The sequence below is a fragment of the Heliconius melpomene genome, chromosome 10 (genome assembly GCF_056956725.1).
Source record: "Heliconius melpomene rosina isolate 202511_hmr_F chromosome 10, ASM5695672v1, whole genome shotgun sequence".
Classification (NCBI taxonomy): Eukaryota; Metazoa; Arthropoda; class Insecta; order Lepidoptera; family Nymphalidae; genus Heliconius; species Heliconius melpomene.
The window spans coordinates 12,101,595-12,119,879 of record NC_140398.1 but is presented as its reverse complement, the minus strand read 5'-3'; the positions used below and the strand labels follow the sequence as shown (position 1 = coordinate 12,119,879).

Genomic DNA, 18,285 nt, shown 5'->3' with positions numbered 1-18,285 from the left:
ATGGATGGATGGATGGAGTATGATATAAATATATTAAGCTCTCATTGAATCCGGACACGTGCAAATTGAAAAGTGGATCAAAATAGCGGTGAAAGATTTCTTACATTGATAGCTTGGTAGACATTACAGGCGAAGTTAATAAAAACTTATTAAAAATATGCTAGTATAATAGCGTTCCAAGAGCGAGAGTTACAACATAATGTTTGATAGGTGTAATAATATTAATATTTTGGAAAAGCTGGATGGAATACATTATTAAAGATTTACACTCATTTTATTCAACATAATTTATTTTTAATAAAATGCAAAAACACCTTTAAGTCTATAAAAATGCTGCGGACATGACATACGTTAAATATATATGTATAGTATTTAATGACAATTATTTTAAAGTAATATTTACAGTAAATAAAAGTATCAATAATATTAACACAAGCGCGGTTAGGAGTTAGGACATGTATGAAATTGTACAAGAGTATAGAATAATTATAATAATGTCAGAATTATAGGCGTCACATACATTTTGGTAAATCATAGTTTTTTCATTTAGGCCTTTTCTCATAAGTACATACATATGTTTTTAAGTCTACTTACAAACAGATAGGCACTTTTACACTTTGACACCTGCGTTTTAACATTTCGCAGTAAATCACGTTAAGTAGTTAATATTAGTAAATATATTAAAGATTTTATACATTATATTAATATTAAAAATAATATCTAAAAGTAATGTCACTTCTTAATAATATTTGAAAATAACCGCAATATCTAGTGCTAATTTACAAGTTATTTCTAATTTCAAGAAGTTTTGTATCACAGACTTCACTTTCGTATTGTTTTTTTTATTTATCTATCATGACAAATAAAACGTAATAAGTATAAAAAGTGTCATAGTCGTGGTTACATTACTATTTTGTTTAAAAAAATATATATCCTTTTCGTTTCAACTATCAACATCGAGAATACTTTAATAGCAAGTTTTAGAATACCTACCTATATTTTATTTTAAATAGATTTCTTTTATAATGTGATAACTTGTTGTTAATATACATTTTTCATCAAAGTATTGCTTTTTCTTTGGATTTTAGGCTTATTTACTAGAAAATAATTATTCGCTAATATTATACCTATAACAAACTAAGTCTCGTAATATTATGTACATTTACAAAATACGCATACGTATGTAGGTCCAAGTTAGTTAAGTATCGGTAATAAAATAGCTATCTCGTAAAAAAAACAACTTATATAGTGGAGAAAGTATTAAAGTTATTTTGCGCCTGCGGCGGGTCACCGCAGCAGGCGCAAGGCAGTCAGCGCGCTGGGGTCCGCCTCGTCACCCGAAGCAGTACTGGTCCTGCGCGAACGTCTTTAAAAAGCCGTATGGCTTCGCCGTGTGTCAAACCTGCTGTGCATCTCCCGTTAACTGACATTATTTCGTCTCCTAGAAAATATTTAATAAAGCGTTATACAACGTGACCCGTAATGAATGGATAATCCTGAAACATCTCATAGCAAACCTATTGGGCGCTCAAAATATAATTAGATAATAAAATATTTTCTAAAATATTTTCTTTTAAATAATAAAATATTTTATCAAATAAATAATTGCAACATGTACCTACGTACACATTTAGAAAGTATAAAGAATGTTGTAAAAACACTATCTAAATATAAAACGCATATACAATACAATACAAATTGTTATTTATTCTTAATATGTAAAACTCTATGATAAAATCCTTTATTTAAACAAGAAAATAATCTTAGAAACTACCTAGGAAATATTTTTTTGTATTTTATTTTGAGCGCCCAAAATGTCTGGTTCAGGATTATATGACAATATAACATATTAAACATAGAACTTCAAAATGCATGTAAAACGGAATGCTGATGTTTTTTTTTATATAATCTTTCGATTGGAAATTTACGAGTCAGTCGCTTTCACATTCATGATATTATAATTTTTTGTACAAATTTTACAATGTATATTCAGTCTTCTTCTTCTTGTAGTACAATGTACTGTATAATTTTAAATAAGAGAAAATTTGACTTATTTACATAATAACCTAACGATAGAATGTTTTTAATAAAGAACGTTGAGATTACTTATATTTTTTGTGATTACTTGAAAACTTGACGAATTTTTAAGAATTTTATCCACAAATAGTTCAAGTTCGTATATTTGCAATGTAAATATAGCGTTACATAAATTAAGAGCATTCTTTGTATTTATGTAATGTAACCTGACAGTATTCGTTATGTAACTGTTAAATAACTTTCCGCCTGCAGGTGCAGGGAAGATCGTTAAGATCGTTTTACGTCGAGTTGCCAGCTGGTGGTCAACCGTTGGTATAAATGTCAGATAATTATTAAAACAATTTAATTTAGCAAGTATAACTGAGTGTAAGTGTGAAAAAATGACTAAAAGAAGAGAGTAAAAGAAACGGGCGAGGATTGATAGGAGTTCTGTCAAGAAGGGTTTTATATTGGTCTGTTAGAAAATATAATAGATACATAAAATGTATATGTCACTTGTTATTACTTTATATGAATTTACACTAACTAGTGTTGTTAAAAAGTATTTAAATACCAATTATACTTAATTATAAAAAGTATTTATACCTTCACGAAGTAAGCCAGACTCAGCTGCTTGACCGTTGTTAAATATAGTCTTTACAAAGATCCCCATGTCGCCTCGCGGTGAGTCGCGACCACCCACAATGCTAAATCCAAGTCCTTTACCACCCGCCGACTTTGTGAAACGCACCTGCAAGTTGAGAAATTTCATTTTACTGCATATTTCTATAATACTTATTAATCATACTTATTAATCATTATCAAATAAATTATATATTTGAAATATAAAAATCGTAATCAATCATTTGCCAGAGAAAATTAATTTAAATTTTACCTAATATCCCCAAAACCAGTTAGTTAATTAATAAATTTATTTAACACCTGTTACAAGTTTTAGCAATAACAAAACAAGTTTAAACTTTTAGACATCTCAACGAAGATGGCAGTTAGAATAATGTACTTAAAATGTGGTATTAACAAAATTAATTAAATTAATAAAAAAAATAAGATTATGTTGACTTCGATTTGCAGTCGAATCCACAGTTGTCGCGTTTCATGAGATACGGGTCAAATGCGCCAAACCTATGATTTTTCTATTGTAAAGCAATCTGCTTAAAACGTAAATTACGTTTTAATAGAATTGGATGAGCCTAATGGATATTTTGGTTGACATAACTAAGATATTTTGTAAGAGTTTAGTTTAGACTATTTGACTATGATTTACGTTTTATGGAAATGGAATATCTAGGGGCATTAAGTGCATGCAAGATTATGAACACGCTTCATGCGTGTTCATAATCTTGCATGGCCATGGAAATTAAGTGCGAATATTAAAAGATTTTTCTTTTAGACTCAATGCTCAACTTCTTTCGTCGCCATATATGAATATTAAGACTGACAACGTGCTTATAAATTATGGCAACTAAAGCAACTCGGCTAAAATGAATTTTAAAAAATATTTTTACTTTGCTGTAAATTACCTCGAACGTGTGAGTATCGCGTGGTTCAGGTGCAGGAGGTTTCTTGGTAGATTTTGGAGCTGAAGGCTGTGCAAGGGGTGGACGAGGAGATCTAGGAGTCGAACTCACTCTTAGTTCGGCTACACAGTTACGAAGTTGTTGTATGGTAGGCTCTTGGCGAACTTGTACTCGAGGTAACCGGTAAGGTTCTTCCCATAACCTCTCTGCGGCGTCTGATGTCAATTGATTATAACCATTTCTATACACAGTTTCTACTTCAACATTTTCACTGTACGGTCGACTTCGAATTTCCTTGCTAATTTTTTTACGTTCCATTCCATAGCCGTAATCGACGACATCACGACTTTCATCTTCTTGGCCAATAAGCGGCGCTCTATCACGTGGTGAGGCTTTTGCTCTATATACATTTGGAGAACTGCATCGCCGTCGCACAGTAGCGCTCTCACGAGGAGGCAGTGGTGATGGTGGCGCTCGCGTATGGCTAGGACTAGGGACATAAAATGTAGAGGGTTGTTGTTGGGGAGGGGCAAGCACATCGTGAGCGGATAATGCTCGTCTTCTTAAGCCCCCTCCTAGTTTTCCAAGTGCTCGAAGCAGATCTGGAGCGCCACTAGTTACTCGTAAAGATGCTGTTGTATACACTTTACCGCGATGTCTAAATGAAAGCTTCGATGGTGGTGCTGGGGAACAATGTGACGGAGGACGCGGAGGGGAAGGCGAACAGCGGACGGGGCTTGGTTCCCGATTACCCGATCCTGGTCGGAGTCGCGAACATCTACGGCGTAATTTCCTCCATCTTTGTGACAAATTTGCATTCCAGCTTTCTTCTGAAATTAGAAGAAAAAAATCAAAATTAAATAAATAATCAAGTCTGGTCTCGTATTAATATATGTCGTAAAGAGGAAAGCGGAAAAATAAAAATTGTCATATATTTTAATTCAATTAAAAATAATTCGAGGATTATAAAACAAAATTTGCATAGATTACTTACGTAACAAATATAAGTAAACTGTAAATTATTCTAAATACCTTTTTTATTAGTGTCAGCATCTGAGGCATAATCATGCGTCCTAGGCGGAGGAGCAGGCGGGGTAGATGGCGCCGCAAAACTATGCCGCAGGGGAGTCATCCGCAGCAATCGCGGCCGATCACCGCCACGGGATCCCCAAGCCGGGGCCCCCATAATGACTTCTGAAATTTATATAAAAAATATGTTACAATTATATATTTAATTATAGTTAAATAAATTAAACTTAAATTAACTATAGTTAAATAATTATATATTTAACTAGAGTTAACTCTAGTAAAATATATAATTATTTAACAAAATAGTATTATAAATATTAATATTTATAATACTATTTTGTAGATATCCTTTTATTTCAGTTTGTAAACCTCTTGTAGATGATTCTCGTGCACCTACTATACGATATAATATGTGGGTATGTATATAACGTTAACGAATTTGTTATGGGCAGGCGTGACGGTTTTTAATAATGGACGTCTTTGATATAATGCATGACAACTTTATCAATTATTTTCTAAATTAATATTTTTTTATTATTTAAGAGTATTAACATTTTAAAAAATTGAGAATTGTTACCGTTTATTTCTAATAGATATAATTATTAAGCTGTGCTAAAAAACATTTTTTAATAAAATATTCTACTTAATGCTATCATTTAATTGTACAAAAAACGAAGTAGACAACTATTCAAGCGTTAAAGAGGTTAAGTAACATTCTTATCAGCAAATGCGTCTTTTTGTTGATAATAATGTCTCGATATGTTTTAGTTATTATAGGAAATTTTCAATGTTTATTAAAAATAACTAAGAATCAGAACAATGAATTGTTATTTTATTCCTAAATATCTACTAAAATTAATGAATTATAGTATATGTTTTATTTTACATACATTTTATATTACATAAATATTTTGTTACTTTCACGCTATATCCCGCGTATACCAGGGTAGGCAGAAGGCAGATCTAGTGTCAAGACATTTTCGAGACATTGCGTATTGAGTGGTGGAACTCAACTTACCACAGTGAGGAAATGAAAATGTTAAATATGTATTTCTTTTCCCCGAGTAGGAATCGAACCCACAGCTTTATAGTTACACGTTGTGCTATTGCGCCAAACCTCTCTCATACAGAAATATTTCTTCCACATATTTAGGATAATTAAGATTTATGTAGGTGTTTAATAAATATTACATATAAAAGTATATGCCTGTTATATAAATGTCAGTGTTATAAATGTATTTTGCGTTATATCGACGTAAACTTTTATGCCACTGTCAAATGGTCATATTAAGTGACCACTGACACCCACTCTGTGTGGGCTGGGATCGAGTAAACACTAAATACCAAACCACTACAACATCCGGTCATCAAAAATTAGAATGTATTATAACTCAATTTGAGGAAGAGATTTCCAAATATTTCACATGGAATCCACGTCGACTAAACATCGTAAACTATATTAATATTTTTTACTTTATAATAGTTATTAGAAAATTTTCAGTAATTATGAGTTCTTGAGCTCTCTTGATATATTATTCCAAAAATAAAGTCAATAATAGAATCCAAGCAGGCGGTGTGAGTTGAATGCCGCGCACCGTTGCGCTACGGATATCCGGCCGAGAAACGGCTGCGTATTCCCCATGCTGATTGCTGAGCAGCCAAGCATGTTCATTATCCTAAACGTGGGCACGTACCTATAATACATCTGCCCATGAAAATTAAAAAATCTTTGTGGGCCCCGAGTGGTAGATATCGCGTGCTCAGAATAAATAACGTCTGGAATGTTTTAAATGAACGCTTTATTACTTTTCAAGTCTAGTCAGTACCGTCATGTTATTAAGGAAGGTAAGATTATAAATTTAAAGCTATTGTCCAATGGATTAAAAATTGTTCACGCAATGAATATGTTTAATGTATTTCTTAATTTTGCTATTTTTTATTTTTTTTAAAGATTATTTCATTAGGATTTTACAATGCCATTCTTAGAATGATTATCATTCTTAGAAATTGATTAAAAGAATACTTTTCTAAATATTTTACGTAATTTAAAACGGTATTCATGTATTTGCTTATAACTGGGTTCAGTGGGCTAGATGGAGAAAACCATTGTAGAGACATTGCATATTGGGGTCTGAATGAAATGAAATGGTTATTTAACAAAATATCTTCATAAAAAGTCTCCTTGCTATCAGATTTACCAATAAGAATAAAAAATGTGTACGGGTAAGTAGTACACATATTGAGAGAAAGAGAAAAGTTGTTATGTTCCCAATTAAGTTTGTGATATTGATAGCAATAAAGCATAATATATATTAATATAGAGAGTACGACGGACAAATTTATTGTAATAAATCAGATATTCGTATTACTCCAAAAGGTTTAAAATACAATATGAGCAGCAGTCCATGGGGAGCCTTAGTAGCTACGAGAACGTAATTAAATTCCTGCTTTTCTCGTTAGGGGTGATCCGCATCTGATAAATCGCCCTGCGGTCAAATGACGGAGGGGGGAGTTTTATTGTAGGTACAGCAAATATATTTAGATCTATATTCATATAATATCTATATAATTACTGTAATTGCTTACATTGATTTTTATTATTTTATTTGTCTTTTATTATACCTATAGTATGGCTTTTAAATTATTTGTTAAATCTGAAAGCGTTATTAATACGCGTCAGCCGGTACCGTTGTGAGGCGAATTCGGACTTCGTGGTCACTGATCTTCCGGTCGATTCTATGCAAGTCTAGCTCATAGGAAGCAATTAATTCAAAAAGCAGACAATAAGCTAATTTTTTTTTCCACACAGTACTGTATAGCATGTTTAATTTAGAAATTGTATAATTCATCTATATTTTTAAAGCAGTCTATGAAATATTACTAGATAATAGATAAATATAAACCTGCTAACCTTCGTAATACGAGGTGTTAAGTTTAGTACAAGCTAGCATTTAATACAAGGTAACGTATTAAGTTGAGAATTATCTATATGCTTTTTTTATTTTATACATCTGTCTATATTGTTGTTATATATTATTTATTAAGATTTTTATTTAATTATTTTTAAAATGGTTTATTATGAATTTGATCATTTATCGTGTGTATTATCTTCACCGATTACAAAGTTAACGAATTTAACAGATTTGAATATGCGAAACATGAAAGCAAAAATAAACTTCAAGAGTTCAACTGTGATTTGCTAAATCTTATTTAATAACCTTCCCGCTTTTAGTTCTCCAATCTAGTTAATATCAGGCAACGCTATATTCTGTTAATATCCAGACTTTACGACTTAAGGTCAAAAATCTTCATTTTTCTAATATCATTATTTTTTATTAGCTTTTAACGTCTCAGAAATAATAATTTAGAATTATTGATGTGATCATATTAAGCTTACTAATTTTAGAATTGTAGCCAATTAGATTCTCACCTTTGAGGTTCATTTACCTCATTTTATACAAAACGTGTGAATTTTTAGAACATTATTTCCGTTACTTGTGTACCAGTTAGCAGAGCCCAGAAGGGCAAACGCTAATTGTTAATTCAAACTATAACTACGTTGTTACTCTCATCAAATGGCTGACTTGTAAATTTAACTCTAATTTTTTTAAGCTATATTATTTCAAAGGCAAAAGATAAAAACATGTTCTATTACCTAGGATACGTTTTTATAATATTAGTAATTTAATTACTAAAAGATGCTTGTATACAGATTTTTTCACTATATCATTTCAAACCAGTAAAGATAACTCAACATGAGATATGTAAAGTTTAAAAAGAAATTTAGAATGTGGTCAGCCATCTTGCATCCATTACAAATACTGAAGTTAAAAGAACATTTTGTATTTACTGGTTTTATAATAGAAATTTCCAATAAAAAGTGTATATATAACGTTTAACGGTTCGTACATAAGCAACACCCACACATATTAAGCAAACTGAGATTTATGCGTAGCTACACAAGCTACGAGGGCGATAGTGGGATAAGCATAACAGGCCCTGTGAAATGTCACTCACGATTGTTAAATAACTACATTAAAAATCTAAACATCATTTTTTTATTACATCACTTTTTATTTACACCGACATTTTTACTAAAACTACATCTTTTTAGTTATTGGGTAGAGTGTGTTCTGTTGTTGATTTGTTGCACAGATATTAGTTGAGAGATATTAGCTAATTGCAATGTTTGAGTCTTATTCTATCCACTAATATTATAAATCTGATTTGATAGTCTGTGAGGATAGATTTTCTTTCATTTATAAAATTTGGCCCAAACTGAGAATTTACAATACAAATAAAAGAACAATTTGAAAAGCCAATATTTCATAGAAAAAAAATATTATTATTGCAAATTTGAGTAATTGAGTATTTGTATTTTTTTTTAAGCTGTACTTCCCCTAGACCTGAAATTGGTACGGAAGCCTCAGAGGGTCCTACTTACTGTACCGGTTCCGGACTAAACCGGTTTTTTTTAATGTTTTGTTTACGCTACCCTAAGTTTAACAAAATAATTAATGTACCAAAATGCTTAATTTTTTAAAATAATTATTTGAAAATAAAATACATTTTAAAGGACATTTGAACAATTTAAATATAAATAATTAACAATTTTCTTTAAAATTATGATTAACGATTTATTCTTTTACATTAAAAATAAAATCTTTTATATTAAAAATACAACTATTTCCATTAAATATGTCAAGAATAAACAAAAATAGGAACATTGAACTAGTAAAAGTAAATCACAGAAAATAATTCTATTTTCTGTTTCATTTGTAATACTTGTATGTATGCAGAGTCAAAGCAAAAAAAGTATTGTTCGTTTTTTAATGTATATAATAAATAATTCTTCTTAAGTAGGTCGTGCTGAGAGTACGGTACCGGTTTTGTCACGGCAAATCTTTGCGCTTACAATAATATTTACTATCGAACCAACTTCTCATCACCGATGTTCTAGATCATGGGAAATGTCTGTTCTCCTTATTATCTTGTTCAGTCACCTTTTATTTAATTTTCCCAGGTGAAATCGTTTGTTCCAGTTCGTTACAATGTTATAGTTGAACGTTTCTTTTTAAAAAAATTATAGACGCTTACTAAGTAATTAGAATCAATGAATTTTATAGGAATTGTATACTTCTGCACAATTCTAAATAATATAAACTATTTATATAAAGAAATATAGTTAAATTAATTTCATTCGGTTTTGTTTTATTATATTTTTGCAGTAAGAACGTCATTAAAGTAGTTTTTCTCTTTGTCTGTTTTTCATTTTAAATAATACATGTTGTTGGATATATACATACTGTGCCAAATATATATATAACTAAAAGTAAAATGAAATTTACATACTTTTCTGTAACAAAGTAGCCATGCTGTAATATTTGATTATATTTATTAACCTATACTTGGCTCTAAACTAAGTTCGTGAGAAAATTGAGAAATTTACTTTAAGCGTGTATAAATACGCATTTTTCTAGGAAGCGTGGTTAAAACACCGTTATTATGTAATTAAATGTATGTTTTAAACATAAATGTTAATATGTGAAATATGATTACACTTTCAATTACTTTCAATTGTCTTCAACACAGAATAGATTGTCAAGAATGCATTAATTTGGATCAATATAAGAAATAACCGACTGTTTAATGTAGGGCAGTGTTGAACTTCAATATTTAGATACTAATAAAAGGTCTTCCTAAGTCTATTCTTCTTACTATTACTGTTTATAGTTATAAAGTTTTTCAGGTAATATACTGAAAAGAATTTGTTAAATAAATATATTTGCTTGCATTGCATTTTGCTTATACTTATACTATGAACAGTAGCTATGCTCGTTCGTAGACACATTTCACGGTCGAGTGGCGGAATTCAACGCCGCACTTTATCTCGACGCCAGAGCGAAGAAATGAAAATATTAAATATTTCATTTCTTCGAGTGGAAATCGAACTCACAACCTGTCGCGTCAGTCACACGGCGGTGCCTTTGCGCCACGACTGGCCTCAAAAAGTAAAATAATATTTCCAATTGAATTTAACATGATAACAGTGTGGCATAGTAATCTTTGAGCAGGTTTCATAATATTATTCATAGCATAATAATTAATTGTTTTAATCACTGCATAAGTACAATAAACTTACAGAGGTCAGAGAGTACTACAATCCATTAATTAGCATTTTGTCATTGCTATATATTTTTTTTCATTATTCTTAATGGTGCAAGTGTAATATACAATAAATAGTAATTTATTTGCTTTTATCTACTGTAAACTGTTAAGTAAAAAACACCGTCGTAGCGCTGTAGAACAGTACCTGACTATAGGCGATGTGTGAAGGTTCAATATTAAACGAATATAATATGTAAAATATTCTTTGTTTATTTCCGAGCTGCTAAGAAAAAACATTAAACTAAAATAAAAAAAAATAAAAAAAATGCATTCTCTTGAACGGACATGCATAAAACTCCCAGGATAACAAAACATAAGTAAGCATACTCTTAATTTGTAAACCTAGTACAAAGACTGACGCTGTCAAGTGCCGGTTCAGGAATTCTTCTATTCAGCACTGTCGTTGACCGCCCTCTTATATAGCCATATCTTGATACATAAAGAGTCTATTGTCCGCCTGTCGGATTTCTTATCTCATGCGAAAGACCTAACGTTTATATTTAATTTATGTATTCTTATTATATTTATATTATTTTTGTTACTGGTAATATTTTATATTTATTGAAGCAATTTATAGGGGAATAAACCACAAAGTGTTATTTAATGTCAATATCACAGATGAGTGCATTTTCCACTCTACATTTTATTCTTAAACATCAACGGGCTGTGTATTGCTAGTTTTGATATTACTGTTCAATAGAGTTTGAAAGTCAAGGTACACGGTATATTGATAGAATTAATTTTCTACTTTTTTAAAAATTTATTGTCTTATATATATATGAATAAGAATATTCAAATAAAATCACTAGTAGGTAGGTATACTCTACATAATTGTTTAATTGACGATGTTCTAACTGAATATAAGTAATTTAAACTCAAAAATATATCAACTAGATTTTATTACGAAAAAACTTCTGTAACATATACATAATATCCATTTACAATTTGTATATTATAAAACAGCAGTAACAGTTGGGAAGCACCTGATTGCAATAGCGATGGCTTTGGGACGAGCACGAGGCGCTCTCTCTGGACTAAATATTTAATAATGTTTTACATATGGCAGGTGCAATAAAAACATAACGAATTTGGGCACCGAAACTTAATATACAAACTTTCTTAACGGATTCTTTAAAAAATTAAAGAATTATGGAGTTAACAAATTGCTGGATATCTATTACTTTTAAACAAGATTTTTTTAAGAAGACATCGTGATTTTATCAAATATTAATAATATAAATAACTTACTGTAATCTATATATATAAAATCGAAAGGTCACTCACTCATCACGAAATCACAGAAACTACATGTGCTAGAAATCTCAAATTTTGCATAGGAGTTATCTATAGGACGTAGGTGCTCGCTAAGACGGAAATTTGCAATATTCGACTTCTAAGGGGTTGTTTTTAGGGTCGAAAGTTTGTATGAAACTTCGTTACTACAAATGAGACTAAGAGTCTCAAATTTTGCATAGACGTCACTAGGACGTAGCCATGGAGACAGAAATTAATCATAACATAGTTCACGCGGGTGAAACCGTGAGCGGGCCGCTAGTATTATATACTAGTAGACACAAATTATATTAAGGCGATCATGTCGTGACATATAAATAACGTGAAAGGGTGCAGAATGCACATTCATGTCAAATGTTTCTCGTTGATAGATCAAGGCCTTTATTGATTTTGATTAGAGTTAAGCTCTAGTCCCAATTTGAACATTGTTATTAAATTTTCAAACGTTCATAATATAAATTAAATTGTCAACTTGTGCTAGTTTTTTTATGGCTGAAGTTTTTTTATATATAACGACAATATATGAATAGAAAAGAATAAATAATGCCATTTCAAAAAACTTTAACTTAATTTTAATAAAAAATATATAAACTAATTATTATTATCAATGTAATAAGCTACATGGTATATATACTTCCACTTTTAAATATCACAAACGAACGTTTCATTAATAGTTTAACCCACACATTGCCTTAATTGGTAGATCTTATGCGTGAGCAATGACCTAACGCCTTCTTACGAATAAAGAACTTGTGATAAACATAAGCCAAGGATTTATTATAATGACTCAGCCACAACTATAGCTTAAAGCTTCAAATAAAGGAAGATAGAATGTTATTTTTAGTATAATAATTAATTCCCATCTGCTCTACATATATATTAATACCTAGATATATATTGTCAAATATTAGGTAACCAGTTAAGTAATTCACCAGATATCATTTGCACAACAAAGGGTGTTATAACAATACTATGGATTAATCGTCTAATGGATTGATGTGTGTTACAATAGGCACCGCAACATGCATGCCGTATAGGTAATAAACCGAGGGTGTTGGATGAATGCACTACGAGCCCTGGCGCTTGGAGATCACGTACAAAGGAATATGGCTTTTATACCTTTTGTTTATAAGAAAATATAAAATGTAGATGGAATTTTGGTACAATTGTCTGCCGGAGTGTGGCGGCCAAATACGAGGGCTCGACTTGCGAGGGGACGGAATACCCTAGTCTATGCAGTGCCGCCAGCTATGTTTTTAAACATTTACTTTTCTAGTTTCCAGCTGACTGGCTTATTACTTTTATGATTTAAAATATCATTCTTGGTAATATTCAATTATTAATTTTAATATGACAATAAAAAAAAATTGAGGACATTTATATAGAAGACATAATCAAATATGTGTCTCAATCTATGTTTTTGATATATTTTTATAAACTGTTACTCGCTGTTAAATATTAAAGAAATAAATATTAATATTATAAACAATAAACTTAAAATATAATACCATATCTAATGTTACATTAATTTTATGGAAAACCCTGCAAAATAACATAAAAGCCATAAATAAATATATAGTTACAATGTGCTCTATAATCATTTTTAAAATATAGAGTATAACAGATTGTAAATAACAAATGTAACGTTTAATAAAAATAATACCTTATGAACTGGTTGAAATCCAAAAACTTCACTATCTTAACATACTGATTTATTAAAACTTTTAACATATAATTCTATTAGTATAAACAATTAATCACAATTATTAATGTAAATATCGATCATAAATTCACATAAAACTAGCAAATGACATTAAGCGTCACGACCGTCTCTACCGGCGGTTGAATTTATACTAACATAACCTTAAAAATTACGTACGCAGTTCTATGAGACCGTTGAAGAAACTGTTTACAGTTTAAACTCTACTGACTATTAGAATATTATTAATGGAGATATACACCATATTATGACTCACAAACATGACAAATAAAGTTATATAATTGGTAGAATATGTGAATAATTAATACATAAATACATAATTTATAAAAAAAATAACTTGACCAACTTTTCAATAATTCAATTAATTCTCTATATTTAAGAAAATAAAAATTAAATGTTATTAGCGCTAGGTACATACTAGGTTCCTAGGTTTTAACTTTTATGACAGTATTTTAAGTGTTTTAAGCTAAATAATTTTATCAATTCAACAATAATCATATGTATAGGAACAAAGTTTGTTTCAATATGTAGCGAGACATCCGACTCTACTGATGATGCAAAAAATCTTTAACAATAATTCTTAGGTAGATATATTGTAAAGTACGTTAAGTAATCGTATTATATAAATACGAATAAAAAAAATTATTATAATGAAAAAATTGTTAATAGATACAATTTTTTCATTTAAAAAAATATCATAAAATATTTCTAAGAAAGCAGTCAAAGCAACAGGTACTCTATTCTTGAGAATGTTTAAATTTTAAAAAGTTTCCGAGTTTGTGTACCTGCACGTCTCTCGAGACCCTTTTATCATACAAGGAAACCCGCCAATGAATGATCTTAAACAGCTAACAAAAACTAGCTTTTGCTTCCACTTGTAAAAATAAGTGACGCCGCTTTCAAATAATACTTGTTGAATTATTTCACATTTATTTAAAAGTAAACTAATTTTCGTTTCTTCGCTCTAGTGTCGATTCAAAGAGCGGCGTTGAGTTCCGCTACTCAATATATAATGCCTCCGGAATTTGGCGAAAAGTGGGGAACGAAGTGTCTTAACACTAGGCTCCCTCTGCCCACCCTGCTACATGCGGGATACAGCGTGAAGCTGAAAAAAAAGATTATATTTTTCTAATGAAAACTGTACTACCGATTAATTGATCTACTACAATATATAAAAGATTTAGATATTATTATTTTAAATAAGATGGTTTTTGTTGGTATAATCAATAAGACCTAAGAAGCTTCGTTAGATGTAAGCTTACAAGTATTGCACGCAATGGGTTACGGGGTTTCCAACCATCCCCACGATGTTTTTTAAAAACATTTATTGTAAACACATTTTCTCAAAGTTAAAGTAAAGTTGCGACCAGAGTCAATATCAATACAAAGTTCTCCCTGCCCACTCAGCAAAACAGTGTTACTACATTTAAAAATTTAAAAAAGACAAATTACGAACTTTTTGCTGCGTATTACGTTAAGACAAATTATTAATAATTAAAATCAATAATGTATTAGCAAATAGCAATGCGCTAGAATCCTAATAAGGCGTTTGTCATGTCCATAAACGAGGGGCATAGCGTTCGTGGGTCGGTTAGCAGCGCGTGTTTCCTGCGCGCGCGCACTCTGGAAAGGGCACGCGCACGACTCTGAAATGTAACTAGCCGTGTTATATTGAAGCTATATCGTGTCATATATAGGGGAATAAATAAATAAATGGTCAATTTATTTCAGTTCAGTTCAATTCTTTAATAATTTTTATATGAACGTCAAAACTATTATAAAAAACTTATAAGGTGGCATAGAAATTAACTCTCGATATAAACCGATAATTATAATATATTTTTAATAATTAAAAAATCACACTAATATATTGTTATTGTTGTGTGTTAATTAATTTTGTGTCCTGAAATTAATTAATATTTCTAAACAGATATTTGCTAATCTAATGTTTATTTTTTAAGTCTTTAAGATAGAGAATAGTTTTAAAATCGATATTTTATATTAGATTTAATTTAAATTATATTGTACAAAGTAGCTTTTGGGTTACTGAAATATGTTCATGTGCAAAAAAGAAATAATAAATACTATTAACGGAGTAATGACATTTTAAGAAAGAGATCTTAATAAAAATAGATTTCCGAGAATTTGTGTTTTTCAAACTCATGAACAATAATCGTTTAAGCCATTTCACAAAAAAAATATTATTATGAATTAATATTTTGTGTTGAAACACCCTGTATATAAACACGGTTGTTTTTTGGTGTGGCACATGATTATTACAGACGTGTACGAGTGCGCTTGGTTTGTTTAGTCTGCACTTTACTTACACTTCAAATGCGTGTTATATTGAAAGTATATAAGATAATAGAATTGAATGTGGGTATGGTGTTGATGTGTGGTATATGTATTATATTAATATTATAACGTTTCGTATATATATATATGTAGATTTTCCATTTTACGGGCAACCAGAAAGAATTTAGGTTTTTTGGCTTTCAATAAATTTTACATAAAAACTATGCTACGATAATATCAATTTTTTTTTAGTTTAGTAGATTTTTAGTGTTTTAAGATTTTGGTAAAGCTATATGGTAATGACAATGGTACCGCTTATATAAATTTATTTAGAGGTTTGAACTTACTGTTGTAAATTATAATTTAATGTGTTATTGTTCCGCTCGGCAGCCGCGCATAGCCGTTTCAAATTGTAATATAATTCCAAGCAACGGTTCCTACTATTTATAAGTTGAACGTACCAATTATTATTCTCATATTTTTATAATATAACATTCTGCCATGTTTTGTTTACTTGCTGATAATCGCTTTTATTTAATTAAAATTCAGCCAAAGAAACTCTACATACCGACATTTCCGCACAAATATTCACAAATATACACTTTTTTAGCTTCGCTGTACACAGCAAGGTCTATAGAAGGAACCTAGTGTTAAGACACTCTGTTGCTCATTTTAACTGTATTCTAAAGGAATTGCGTGTTTAGTGGTGCATCTCAACTCTTTGCTTCGACACCAGAGCGAAAAAAAGAAAATATTAAATATTTCATTTCTTCGACTGGGAACAAAACCTACAACCAGTCGCCTTTACTGATGTCAATATTTATTGTTTTAAAAAAAAAACTATTTAACGAAGCCTGATATTAGTCTTCTTGTCAATGAAAAATGTCTCCAACGTAAACACAAGCTCTCATCACCACACTTAAACCATCATTCATTACACTTCTCATTCTCATGTAAGAGTAACAACAAAGGGTTCCTATACACACTTCTTAGTTCAAGGTTCTAAGAAAGGCACGCCTTTGGCACTCCCTTGGAATGCGCAATTACTTGTTGCAAATACCTATACAAGGAATATATTCGGGGGTATATTTGTCGACGAGCTTATCACCTAAATCGATAATAGCAGAATAAACGAACGAAGATAATGTTACTTTCGCATGTCTTTTTTGTATTTTAAACTATTACTTAAAAATATTACTTAAAAGAAAAATGTTTCTTACGCATCACTAAATACTGTATATAATATTTTCACAATTTTAGAATTTTTGAAAATAAAAGCTTTTTAAGAATTAGAATTCTATATCGGAGGTACAAAATAATATTTTTTAAAAAATCGTTACTAATATGGCTATTTGTAAAGGAAGCAAGTTGTACGTTCAAGGTTCAATATTGTTGCATGACCTTCACGGTGCCTGACTTTGGCTATTTCCAATTTACAACGATAGAGTTGCTATTTAATTAAGCACAATGATATACATTATTATTCTATGCAAAAAAATTGAATTCAATGAAAAATTAAGAATTGAAGACGTAGTTTTTTTAACAAGACAACATAGATGAATGAAACTAGGCTATATGTAAGTATATAAAGCAATATGTAAGCATATAAAATGTCTAATTGTAAATACAACTTATTATAGAAAAAAAAATAATTAAAAAAAATGCATATTCATATAATATTTCAATGATTTGAAGTAACCGTAGCGTATATTTTTGCATTCACTGAGAGAGACTACTATAAAAGGGCTCCACAGTGCACTGTTAACGTATTTAAGTAATACGGAAACTCCTTAGAGCATGTAAGTCCCACGCTGTCGCAATAACAAACGAGGAGTCACAATCAGTCTACATCTAGATGATATCACGTCTGATCCGGGTCGCCTTGATTACACCCATTGTTTACATGTTCATTTCAATTCTTGATTTTGTACTAAGCAGTAGATTAATAGATTTTAGAAATTATCTTCTAAATTTTCCTATATAAATATTATACTTTTGGGGTTCCGTCCCTTTTAAGGAAAAAAGGAACCCTTATTACCACTTTGTTGTCCGTCCGTCTGTCTGTCTGTCTGTCAAGAGCACTTATCTCAGGAACGCTTGAACATATGATTTGAAATACAAACCATATATAAAATATTATTAATATAATAATTAATTGCAATATAAAAAACTACCACCACTAGCAACCATTATCTGCGGCTTCGCCGACACACGTGTCATAAGTGC

At 30.4% G+C, this 18,285-nt stretch overlaps 1 protein-coding gene across 1 annotated transcript; it reads right to left on the bottom strand.

Moving 5' to 3' along the window:
• Nucleotides 1-279: 279 nt before the first annotated feature.
• Nucleotides 280-13,906, bottom strand: LOC146535672 (uncharacterized). The gene is made up of 5 exons (XM_085191775.1): nucleotides 13,708-13,906; nucleotides 4,587-4,748; nucleotides 3,558-4,384; nucleotides 2,623-2,767; nucleotides 280-1,441 (listed from the first exon to the last, which is right to left on the bottom strand). The coding sequence occupies exons 2-5, from the start codon at nucleotides 4,738-4,740 to the stop codon at nucleotides 1,311-1,313; spliced, it is 1,257 nt and encodes a 418-aa protein (XP_085047901.1). The 5' UTR covers nucleotides 4,741-4,748; nucleotides 13,708-13,906; the 3' UTR covers nucleotides 280-1,310.
• Between the last annotated feature and the right edge of the window lie 4,379 nt (nucleotides 13,907-18,285).